This window comes from Eptatretus burgeri, chromosome 7, assembly GCF_056783735.1.
Source record: "Eptatretus burgeri isolate ZD-2024b chromosome 7, Ebu_testis_v1, whole genome shotgun sequence".
Lineage (NCBI taxonomy): Eukaryota > Metazoa > Chordata > Myxini > Myxiniformes > Myxinidae > Eptatretus > Eptatretus burgeri.
In genome coordinates, this window is record NC_140967.1 from 13,756,130 (window position 1) to 13,768,894 (window position 12,765).

The following is a 12,765-nucleotide window of genomic DNA, read 5'->3' on the forward strand; positions in this document are numbered from 1 at the left end:
TTTTGAAGGGTATTTATAACGTCATGAAAATGTTATTGAAAAACATTGTTTTTGTAAAAATAATTTAAAATGTTATGACAGCACAAATTAACATCATAAATGTCAAAATGTTTTAAAATCACTTTAACTGTTGAATTTTCTGATTATGTTTTTGTGATGTTTTTAAAATCATACAAGATAGTGTTTTCATAACGCTTGCGTAAAAATTTTTCAAACATGAAAATGGTTTGGCGTTCGCTTGCTTTGCCTGTCAGGAGCTTGTAAATTTTTTACTGTCACCATTTAAAAATTGAAAAATTAACATCACATAAAAAAGTCTCTGAAGTTCAAGGGGTTTTATTGTGTCCTGTGAAACAAACTTTTACAATTCATGCAAATGCTAAAAGTTTATCCAGATTAATCATCTTGAATTGATCATGCATGTATGAAAAAGCACGAAAGAAAACAGTACTTTCTGTTTTTAAAAGGATATCAGTATCACAAATGCTCAGAAAAACCACCACCATGGAAAATTTCCTCAAAATTGTTCATAATTTGTTAAAGACAAGCAATTTCCATTCTGTTTAAAAAAATCCCCAAAAACCTCGTCATAAAGAGTGAAAAGGACTTTCACTTACACACATTTTAACTTTGACACAAGAAGAGATGATGTCAAATTATTTTTCAAACACTGGCGAAACAGTCAATGACATCCTTGCAATTTATAAGACATTATCACATTTTGTTTGGCTTGCATGTTTTAATAAAATGACAAACAGTGGCTTTTGAGTCGTTTCTCCTCACATTTGACTTCTGAGATCAATGTTATTTCTGCATTAATCTTGCACCTCAATCTTCACTTGTCCATGTATTTCTGGAAGCTTGGGGTCATCCAAACTGATGATAAGACTCAATTGGCCTGTCCGTGTCGCTTCCACATCGGGGATGATCAACTTGACAGTGGCATTTGGACCAATCATGCTGCAAAATATGATTGAGCAACATGGGTTTTTCATTAGGCATTAGACAATAAAAAACAAAACAAAAAGTGCATCTCATAAACAAAGGGGTTATTAAAACAATATAATTACACATTAAATAAACTAAAAATTGAATGAAAAGCCTATAATAATATTTTGGATGTTTCAAACAAGAAATGCACCAGCATTTCATCTCACTCCTTCCCTACCAAATGAATGATTAAAGGTGGGGGGCGGGTATATGAGGCCACACGTGGTCCAAGTGAAGAGGGGGCCCATGTAGTGGTGGATTATCACTGTAATTAAGAATTCTTATGATCGTGCCAGCCATTATTGTGCTCAATTGGCTAACAAAAGAAAGAAAGAAGTACAATTGGCAGTTTAGCGATCTCCGTATTTGGTATTTTAGTTTCATATTCTGGCGTCTTTATCAATCTTGATCATAATGAAAATGTCTGCAAATAAAGGGTATCCTCACTCACCCCTGAACTTCCACCCCACGCCACTCAAAACTAGATCGTTGAAGAATTGTTCTCAGCAGATCCTTGATAAATTTGGCAAAACTGGATTCAGCTATACTCATTCATATTTGGAGCACAGTCTTTGAGAGCTTTCACCAGACCAATCTCTTACTTCATGAGACCAGCTTAAATATGAATGGTGCGGTGTCCTCACTCGATTCTCCTATTGATTTTTTTTCCTAGACCCTGCAGATAGCGTTTGAGGACTTTAAAAACCTAAGCATTCAATTGTGGCCATAATGAGTGCAATTCAGCTCAGAGTGGCATCCTAATGTGCAACTGTCACTTTGATGAGGGAGATGAAGAAGACGCTGTGCTGTCATCCAAGGAGAAATTGAAGACTTCGGTGTTCCTTGTCATCATTGATCAGCTAATCAGTGCCTTGAAACATCGTCTTGAAGCATACAAGGAAATCACCGATAAGTTCGGATTCCCGTCCAAGCTCGCCTATCTCTCGAATCGAAAGATCAAGCAAGCTGCATCAAATATTGCCCGGTCCTATCCCAACAATCTGAATCCATGATTGAAGTGAATTTATCCAGTTTCCTAACTTACTGGCATTTTCAACAGAGCTTTAAACTTCACACAAACAAAGTTAGCAGAATTGAGAATGTACCAATTTCTCCACTCTCACACCCTCACCCAAACATTTCCGAATATTGAAATAGCTCTTGGGATACAACTGTCGATGATGGCATCAAATTGTATTGGTGAGGGTGAGCGGTCCTTCTCAAAACTAAAACGTATCAAGGAAGAGGTCAATAACCAAATGGGACAATATCGACTTAAACAGTCTTTCAATCTTGAGCATCGAGAGAAGTACTGAGAGGACTTGATTTCTCAAAAATCATTGACGAGTTTAGCTGACAAAAATCTAGGAAAAGACCAATATAATACAGTAAACGCTCAAATATCACAGGTTCTAATATCGTGGGATTCGACCAATCGTGGGCAACTTATTGTGTTCTGATTTAGTTATTGTCATATTTAATTTCAGCCAATCACAGTTTCTGAGCTAAGATGAGTCATTGTTTTCATCCACGTGTACGCTTACCTCCCATTATGAGCCTTTTCTTGTTTCTTGCACACTGTTAATTGTAGTAATCAGACCAGCATACAGAATGAAGCTACGTTTAATAATGAATCATCATTGAACAGGAAATGACAGATGGATATCCTGAAATAAAAGATCTATAAGATCTCATGGCCACACAAAAACTAAATATGACCACTGCACCTGTCGTTTATCTGAGCCGGGCCTAATGTTGTTACTCATATTTGATAGCATTCTGACTCGTGGGTCTGCAGAAGAAGATTATTGAAGGAATTTACTCGATTTTCCCAAACACAAAGTCGGCCATTTTGACACACTTCTGGTCACGTGATCGGCATGATCTTATCAATTTAACATCCCTACGCTGACCTAATGTTTAACCCAAATTTCGTAGCATTCTGACTGTAGGGTCTGGAGAAGAATATTTTTGAAGGAATTGACTAAGTCCGCCATTTTGACCTACTTAATATCATGTGACCAGAATGAGCTTTGCAATCCCCGTTACCAGTCAGGAGTGGAACGTTGCTGCCAAATTTCACCCAGATCAGCCCAGCGGTTTGGCCGGAGAAGTAGATATAGGAGATGGATGGACAGACAGACAAATGAACGTTGCACGATGACAATACCTTATCTGGAATTCAGATTCCAGATAGGCTAATAATGGTACTCAAACATAAAACAATGGACAAAAATTACTTGTGCCAAAAGGAAGAGAAAGGTTTTGACATTGGGCAAAAAAATTTTTTTTTAATTAGATACGATGGCAGGAGGTGAAAGTGCCGATTTATCCCTTTGAGTGGACCACTGTACGGGAGAAAGCATTGCTGTCTTACATATTTGAGTGGAGTAGTGACACAGAAGAAAATCATTGCAGATTTACCAACGTTTCCATGAGGCACCCAGGGCCGAAGGCTCCAGTTCAACCAAGGCCAACCATGGTGCTGCGAAAAAACTACCCACCGCAGCTCATGGAATTAATCAAGGCAAGGGATTTATGCCAGAGCAGGTTTTTAATGCCAAAGAGATGGGATTATTTTGGAAGAGGATGCCATCTCTACCTTCCTGTCCCAGCAAGAAAGATCTGCTCCAGGTCAAGGTGGTCTGCTCCAGAAAGATCTGCTTCCGCCGGCGGTCAGAAATCTATAACAATATTTACCCTCACCCATCTCGCTATTTTTTAAAAACAAAAAACAATTAAAAGGTAAAACTTGTGTTTTTATATTTGGTATTTATTTTATTTACATGGTTATGACTTGTAAAATCGATTCAAGTATATTGGTCAGTCGATTTTTTTGTTATTCTGTCTGTTTGTCTGTCTGCCTTATCAATCGCCTACAGGTCACAATTTTAAACCAATCTTCACTAAACTTTACCAAGTTGTAGACGTATTCTCAACTGAGAAGTCAGTTGATTTTGAGGTCAAAGATCATCCTGAGGTCAAATATATAAAATCGTCATTTTTCATCGGATTGACTTGAAATTTGACCAGAATTTGCATATTGCTTCACTGACTTGGGAAACCACCATTTTACAGATCAAAGGTTAAAATTCTAAAATCAATTCTTATCTGAAAAATCGTCAATTTTCATCTGATTGACTTGAAGGCTGAACAAGATTTGCATAGTCCATCACTGAATTGGGAAAGCAACTATTTGAGGTCAAAAGGTCAAAAGTCAACTCAAAGAAAAACTTCTAAAATCATCAAATTTCCTTTGAAAAAGTCAATTTTCATCTGATTATTCTGAAAATGAAGCAGCAATTGCATAGTGCATCACTGAATTTGGAAACAACGATTTTTGAGGTCAAATGATCAAAGGTCAATTCAAGGTCAAACTTCTAAAATCATCAATTTCAATCTGATAAATAATCCACTTTCATTCAATTGACCTGACCTTTGATTAAGATTGTCAATTTTAATCTTAACAAAATGGACAATTTGATGTATCCATAGCAACCTTTATACAGAGAGGGGTGGATTTTGCAAGTATCATGTGCTGCACGATGTTTTTTTTCTTGTTTCTATGTTAACATGTTAACATGTTTTATATATACTGTATACATATATATATATATATATATATATATATATATATATATATATATATATATATATATATTTCTGTATTTTTTTTTCTTCTACATGATTGTTTCAATTGTGATGGGTTTATTTCTGGCTGCTGCCCACCTTCCTCTCTATTATGTTGAATCTCAGAAACCGAACTCCCCTTTTCCCATTGGCCCTTGGTTTCCACTATCACAGTTTTAACTATTGCGGCATTTTCCAGGACCCTAACCCCTGCAATATTTGAGGGTTTACTGTATTGTACAGGGAGTGACCTGATTTGAACATATGCATACTTAACATGGTGCACTGTGACTTTGCTCACTCATGTCGATTACTATGGGATGGAAACGAGTACCAAGTTCGCATTGTGCAGTTAGTGGCAGGAACCCATACCTTTGGTCATCATACCTTGCAAATATTGAACAGCAGCAGAACTCAATATGTGACAAGCTGACCTACCTTGCTTTCATGGTTTCTGGAGTCTTCAAACCCGAGCCTTCTGCCATAAGATGGACTCTTTCCAGAGGACGAGAAATTGGATTGGTGAATCCCACTTCAACCTGAAACTTCTGGTGAACTTTAATATTAACAGGGACCTGAAAGAAACAAGAATTGAGTGGTGTGGTAAAAAGTCATCAGTAACGTGTTCAACATGATATGCTTTTGAGGCACAAAAATAACAAACAGTTCAACAAGTCTCAGAGAAACAGTGTTCATTTTTTCATGTGTTATGTTCCATCTTCATAAACGATTCATAGATCTGAGACCCTTCAAATTACCAATAAAATGCCCATGTGGAGTTGATGGCATAAGGTCATGCAAAACTGGCCATATTCTTTCCAACAAAAAAGAAGAAAGTTTGTCAATAAACAGAATAAAGTGATGTTCCAGGGGTTACAAAAAGCATATGGAACATATCCAGAAGTAGTTGCCAAGCTCTGAATTCCATATTTATTGCTGAAAATTAGATTTCAACATTTTCTTTCAAAGGTAGGATGTGCTGGTTAGGGTTTATACTACCAATCATACATTTAGTGCCCTGCCCATTGGTGCCTTTCCAAACTGTCATGATATTGGACAGGAATTTTTATGAATATTGTGGACAAGCCAGCCATTTCCCAGAGTCAGAGTGGACTCTCCAATTACAATTCCACAGAGTTTACATGAAGCGAAAATCCCAGGTATATTAATTATTTCTCCAACTGGGAATGAAGAGCATCAATCTTTTCATTCTGCCATTAATCATCAGAAGATTGGTGCTGACAGTAACCCTTCAACACCCAGCAATACCGTCATGTTGCAATAAATCAAAAATACCCTTTGTAGTCAAATCACTTGTTCATTGTTATATCCAAATATCAGCTTCCTCACTCAAAATGTACCCGAGATATTGCCCAGATGAGAAAGAAAATAAATACGCAATGAATAAATCGATAATAATTAAGTAATAAATTAATTAACTTATGAATCAAAAATACAATTAGCGTTTTTGCCCAAGCACATCTTCACTTTTGTCTCCAAATCTCAGCTTTCTCGCTCAAAGGATGGCTGAGATATTGCCTGGACAAGAAAGAAATAAAACAAAGTAAAAACTGAGTACTCCCTTCCTTTGGCACCCGGCGATGATGTCATGCATCAACTGGATGTGGAATTTGGAATGCGCGGTGTAAATTACTGCATTGGAGTCATCAGAAGGAACACAAATCAGTAAAGGGTAAGGAGGAAATCATCAGGTGGAACCTGGGTCAGATTCAGGTTTCAGCCACTGCTCCACTACCCTCAAACCCATCCAGGCATAGCCAAGTGAGCATTTCAGAAAAATTTCTGCACGAATTCACTTCTCCTGAGAGATAGATAACAAATGAGAGGAATAGAGAGTAAAAGAGATGAAAAAGAAGAAATAGCAAGAATTAGAAAGAATAAAGAGAATTGTGAAAAAAAAAATTAGAAAGAAGTGTGAAATGAACAAAGATGTCAGAAAGAACCCAGACAGATAGATTTCAGCAGTTACTCCCCTGGCTCAACCACAGCAACAGGAACAAGTCACAAGAGGTCTGTCAGCGGGGAAGCGCAGTCCACACAAAATTAGGATATGGAACAAACAATCAAATGGAAAACTAAATACTGTATTAGAGTGATAAATGTTAGTTCGAAAGGATATTTATCAGTTTTTCTGAATGCCTTTTTCCATGATTGGTTTATAATATTAAATCAAAGAAAAAGATTTGCCTTTTTCATTCTTTTTTATCTGATATTAAAGCCAAGATAAGTTTTAAGTGTGATTTTTCAATCACCCTTTCATTCTGTTTTAGACATTATTACATTTTGATATGGTAGGACTGTTTTCACCATTCTTTTCTGCAGTGTCTTAGGCTCAGAGGGGATCTGTATCACAATCAAGTACCGGTGCATTCAAAGTCCACCACCCCCATGCAAAATAAATAAATAACAAATCCTCCAGCGCGTGACATCGCCGAGGCACCTTCAATGCCTGGCGATGCCACCTTGCAGCACATGGAGACGGAATTGGGAGGGAGCGGTGTTCAATAATTGATTGATTAATTGTATAATTAGAATAAAAAAAATCATAATCGTAAAATAATTAATTTCTTCATCAATTGGATGCATTCCTAAACCACCACTCTTTCATCCGAATCTGTAACTTTTTGAAAATTAAGTAATGAATCGAAAAATGAAGTCATTAATGGATGAATACCCTTTATATCAAATCAAAAATACCCTTTATAGCCAAATCACTTGTTCACTGTTGTGTCCAAATATACGCTTCCTCGCTCAAAAGGTGCCCGAGCTCTTGCCAGGAAGAGAAAAAAACTAAAGTAGAGGGGGAGCACTCAGTAGAGTGCAAAACCTCCGCCGCCAATACTGCTGGGTCACTTAAGTGAACCTGATATTCTATTCATTGTAGGTCAAAATGGATCAGACTCCACTGAACCACGATTGAATAAACTAAACTAGATCGACGCGCATGTAGAAATACCAAAAAAAAAATCGAAATTTTTTTTGAAAAAAAAGTTGCAAAATTTGTTGTTTTTTTTCTCTAACAATTTTTTTTTGGGGGGGGTTGGAAATCACTTAAAACATGTAGAAATGCAAAAAAAAAAATCGAATAGTTTTCAAATAAAATCGAAATTTATTTGAAAAAAAGTTGCAAAATTTTCTTTTTTTCTCTCTAACAAATTTTTTTTTTGTATACCTTGTCGAGGCTCGTATGAGAGCGAACACACAACTCACAGCAAGGGGGCATGAGACAAGAGGGGAGGAGTGGAAGGGACAAAACAGTGGGGAACAGACACATTAGGTGAACTGTGGAAGGGAGAGGGATGGGGATGGGACGGAGAACATGGCGAAGAGAAGATGGACATTTCAGGGACTTTCAGGAAGGAAAGCAAGGGAATTGAAGGAAGTGGGCTTGGGTGGATTATCGGGGGTAGAAAAGATCGAGGATTTGGATGGGGGAAGATAAGAGGTGGTGGTGAACAGCTGTTTTGAAAGCCTCGAGGGAAGAATGGGAATGAATAGAGTGAGGAAGTTTATTCCAAAGGCTTCTTCCAGAGGATTGTTGAGAAAGTGGATGGGGGGGTTTCTAAACGGTCCTTTCGAAGAGACTAGTGAGAGTGTGAGATTTGTCTGGATTGAAAGACATGTTCCACGTGTTGGACCAGTTTGTGATTTTATCCATATCTGCAGTGAGCGAAGAAGCTGCTGCTTGCCGGTCTGAGGGATGACAGATGGTACGGCAGAGGGTGGAGTCGTCGGCAAAGAGAAATAGAGGATTTTCCAGAGAGTCGGAGAGATCATTGATGAAAACCAGAAAAAGAACAGGGCCCAGAACGCTACCTTGAGGAACTCCAGCATGCACAGGAAGAGGGGATGAAAGAACTCCATTTAGGGCCACACAGTGACTGTGACAGGAGAGGAAGTCTGCGAGCCATGAGTGGAGATGGCCTTGAATACCATGGGAAGAGAGTTTGGTGAGTAGTTCAGGGTGCCAGACTGTGTCAAAAGCACGTGATATGTCCAGGGATACGGCTCAGATTTCCTGTCTGGCATTGAGGACCTCCATCCATTGATGGGAGAGCAGAAGCAGCATATCCAGGGTAGAGTGACCTGGTCTGAAACCAAATTGATGATTGGAAATCAAGTCATTGGACAAGAGGAAGGATTTCATGTCTGAAGCGATTATGGATTCAATAACCTTGCTGATGATTGGGAGAAGGCTGATTGGTCTGTAGTTACAGGGATCTGTTTTTGCACCTTTTTTATGCAGGGCAGTGATGTTAGCAGATTTCCAAGCAGATGGCAGATGACCTTGGGCAAATGAGAGGGTGAATAGAACAGAGAGAGGGTGAGCAAGAGCAGAAGAGCAGGCTTTGAGGACACGTGGGCTGATGCCGTCTGGACCGGTTGCAGAATCTGACTCGAGGTTTGAAATCAAGCTCTACACCTTGTCAGGAGAAAAGGATACAGAGTCCAGGGACAGTTGGGTGCGACTGGGTAAGGTGGGTAGAGAAAGTGATGGGTTTAGGACACAAGATTTAGCTGCAAACATCGAGTTTAGACATTCAGCTTTATCACGTGTGGAATCAGCAGTGCTGCAATTTGAGGTAAGGGAGGGGATGGAGGGGGAACATACACCAGAAACAGATTTGATTAAACGCCACCAGGATTTTGAGGAGGGAGAGAGATTTGAGAGTTCAGACTTGAGATGAGAAAGATGTTGTTTTCTGGCTCTCCTGAGGGTAGATACACACTTGTTCCAAGCTTTGTGGAAGGAACTGAGATTGCCCTCAGTTGGGTTTGCTTTCCATGAGGCAAAGGCAAGTTGTTTCAGGACAACTGCCTCGCCACAAGCTTCAGTAAACCAAGGGCGGGAGGAAGGGTAGGACAACTGAACACGAGAGGGGATAAATCTGGGCATGAGGGAGAGCAAGTTTCTTTGAAAGAATTCCCAGGATGAGTTGATGTTTGAGAAAGTAGTGATAGGAGACCAGTCTGTAAGTTGAATGGCTGCTCGGCGACCCTGCCAGTCGGCTTGAGTGAAATTCTTGAGGCTTGAGTGAAATCTTTAGATTTCATAAGTAACAAGCACACAAACAAACACACAAACAAACACACAAACAAACAAACAGAAACGGAACTGATCAATATACTTACGAAATCTTTAGATTTCGTCAGTAACAAACAGACAGAAAGGGGTGAAAACAGTAACCTCCATCCATCTTCACTGGCATAGGTTAATAAGTAATGAATAAATCGAGAATAATTACGTAATGAATCAATTAATTGATTCATCAAAAAAGTAAAAAACAAAGTTTTGCCAAAGTACATCTTCACTTTTGTCCCCAAATTTCAGTTTCTTGCTCAAAGGATGACTGAGATATGGCCTGGACAAACAATAAAGAAAATAATTAATCAGTGAATTTATTAATCAATGAATCAAAAATACTCTTTAGAGCCAAATCACTTGGTCACTGTCATGTCCAAATGTCAGCTTCCTAGCTCAAAAGGTGCTTGAGATATTGCCAGGATGAGAAATAATATAAATAAGTCATTAAGAAATCGATAATAATTAAGTAATTAATAAATTAATTGATTAATCAAAAAATTAAAAATAACGTTTTTTTACGTCGCAAATCTTCACTTTTGTCCCTAAATTTCAGCTTCCCAGCTCAAAGGATGGCTGAGATATCGCCGGGACAAACAAACAGAAAACAAACAAACAGCATAAAAACTGCGTACTCCCTTCCTTCGGTACCCGCGATGGTGTCTTGCATCACCTGGATATGGAATTGGGAAGGAACAGTGTAGAACAACACACAAACACAGACAAATCCATGACAGAACACCTATGTATATCATGCTAATAGATTGTGCTTGCCTTTTGCAAGAAAAAATATAAGTCAAATAAATAGAGAATGATTAATGAGCAGCATGAGCCCTATATTTCAGTGTGATCCCAGTTCCGCCCCTCGCCCAACTGAGGATGCGATGTACCACCAGGACAGTGCAAGTTCCACCCCATCCTGGCTGAGGGAACTTTTGTTTGGCCAACTTTTGTTTACAGATATTTTTGTTTACAGACAGTTTTGTGATTGTTTTTTCTGAAATTGTGGCTTTGCATCAGATCATTATTCAAAATTTCAACTTTCTAGCCCAAGTCAAAAGTACTAAACATTCATATCAGTGAATCAGTGAGTGCTTAAAAGGGGCTTTCTCCATCAGATTAAATCCAAGATAAAATTTTAACATGGCGTGGAAGAGAGTTTAAGCTCATTTTACGAACAGGAGCTCGACAAAACATAATTTTAAACTCGAATTATTTGGCCGAGGCCCAGCGAAGCGAGGTCCAGGCCATTTATTCCTGGTACGTAAAACACCTCGCATGCAACACATGCCTCCAAATACGGACATTTTGGAATGCCAGCTGCATTTTCCATACACTCATATAACTTTGTTTTAAAAATAACAACCTCTAAATAGCTAAACACAACTATGTTGAAAGTTTCGTGTCAATCGCTCAAGTGGTTGCAGAGAAAATATATTAAAAGCGAATAAAGGTGAAAAAGTGAGGGTGGAAGAAAAAAAAGCCACCGCCAACGTTCCACAACATTGTCAAGTTTGGTAGGGGACAACTTTTACTTGTAATAAAATGGTGTAATAACATAAAAAGTATAAAATGTTTCTGTCCTACTCAACAAAATGCATTGACTCAGCCTGTTTAATTGCCTGAGATTTTAATATCATTTTACCAGCTGGGCAAACTCATTTTAGGCAGCAGGGAAGAATGGGCAAGATTTGGCTCCCGTCTTGCATTGGGGGGTGCAACCACCGCAAAGGGGCATCTTACAGTTCGTTGAAATGGCAAGTGCCAACTCGAATCACCCTTGCCACTACATGCACAACCACCCACAGGCTTCCAGACACATAAAAGCAACTCCACAAAGACACCACAGTGACATCCTCCAAAACATCCCCCCAATGAACAATGGAAACTACAAAAAACATCCACACTCACATCACCATGAACGCAATCAACAAACTGGGACTAAAAAGTATCCTGGGCAGTAAACCCCCACCCATCCATGACAAAGACCAACTACTCTCCAGGTCCGATTGTGTTCACCTTACACGCTTCCGCTATGGATACCACCCACAACTCTTGCACTACAAACACAGACTCGACGACACCATTGATGACACCTGCAACCCCTGCCAGGCCACACCATAAACAACAAAACACATGATGGAAGACTGCACGGTCCTGGCTCCATTTAGACAAGAGCACAACATCATATATGTGAGGGATCTCTGGGTCGCTCTTGGGAGATCGATCGGCTATCTCTGTGCTGCGGGCCTGTTCGAGTAGACTGACCGGGGCAAAAACAACAACAACAACAACAACACCAACAACAACTCATTTTCGGGAGTGATTCAGAATGACCCTCTGTATACTACGACCCTCACACAATGTCTGACTGTTAATGAAAGGGACATTGCGAACTTTAATGTCCACAAGCAAGTGTTAGTCAATGCGAGGCTGGATAAATGTCCCTTCTAAAGGATGGCGATACCCTGTCTCCAACGCACAGGTTTGTAGTTTGGAATCTAACTAAACAAAAACGTTTCAGAGGCAAGGACACCAACTCTGGACGATCGTTCAATCTCACAATAGTTGTTTATTCATCCATTTAATAAGTGTTTCTGAGAAAGAAGTTTCACATGCTTAACTTGACATTTTACCAGACAATTGAGTTTTCACTTTACATTGTCCAATGAAATGGTTTGTATTTTGATTGAAAATTTATAATGTTATTGAAAGTTATCTAACGGAAGTGCACAGCACCTTAAATGTCCACCAAAGGAAACATCTGACAAGGATACTTACTGTAATATTGAGTTCCGGAGAAGAAATGTGGTATGTTCGAATGCTTGCTGCAACTGATTTAGTTTCTTCGGTACGAGCCCGTGCAGTAAATCTCAATGAAAAGTTGTCCACCAGCATGTCTAAGTATTCTTCAGGTTGAACCATGATTTGGACATCTTGTTCTGCAATATTGAAAAACATAACTGGAAAAGTCATATAATCTTACAATATTGTGTTAAAGGAAAGCGTAAAAGTACAATACTTTGTTAAGTCACAAAAAT

The 12,765-nt window shown here is 38.9% G+C and overlaps 1 protein-coding gene across 1 annotated transcript in view; it reads right to left on the reverse strand.

Moving 5' to 3' along the window:
• Positions 1-320: 320 nt before the first annotated feature.
• The window catches only part of LOC147022708 (protein-glutamine gamma-glutamyltransferase K-like), a 51,816-nt gene continuing 39,371 nt past the window's right edge, over positions 321-12,765 (reverse strand). Inside the window, exons 12-14 of the mRNA XM_085887504.1 lie at positions 12,506-12,666; positions 5,059-5,195; positions 321-960 (exon numbers count right to left, since the gene is read on the reverse strand). Of these exons, the coding sequence (XP_085743630.1) occupies positions 816-960; positions 5,059-5,195; positions 12,506-12,666 (443 nt within the window). The 3' untranslated portion in view covers positions 321-815. The remainder of the gene's footprint in view (positions 961-5,058; positions 5,196-12,505; positions 12,667-12,765) is intronic.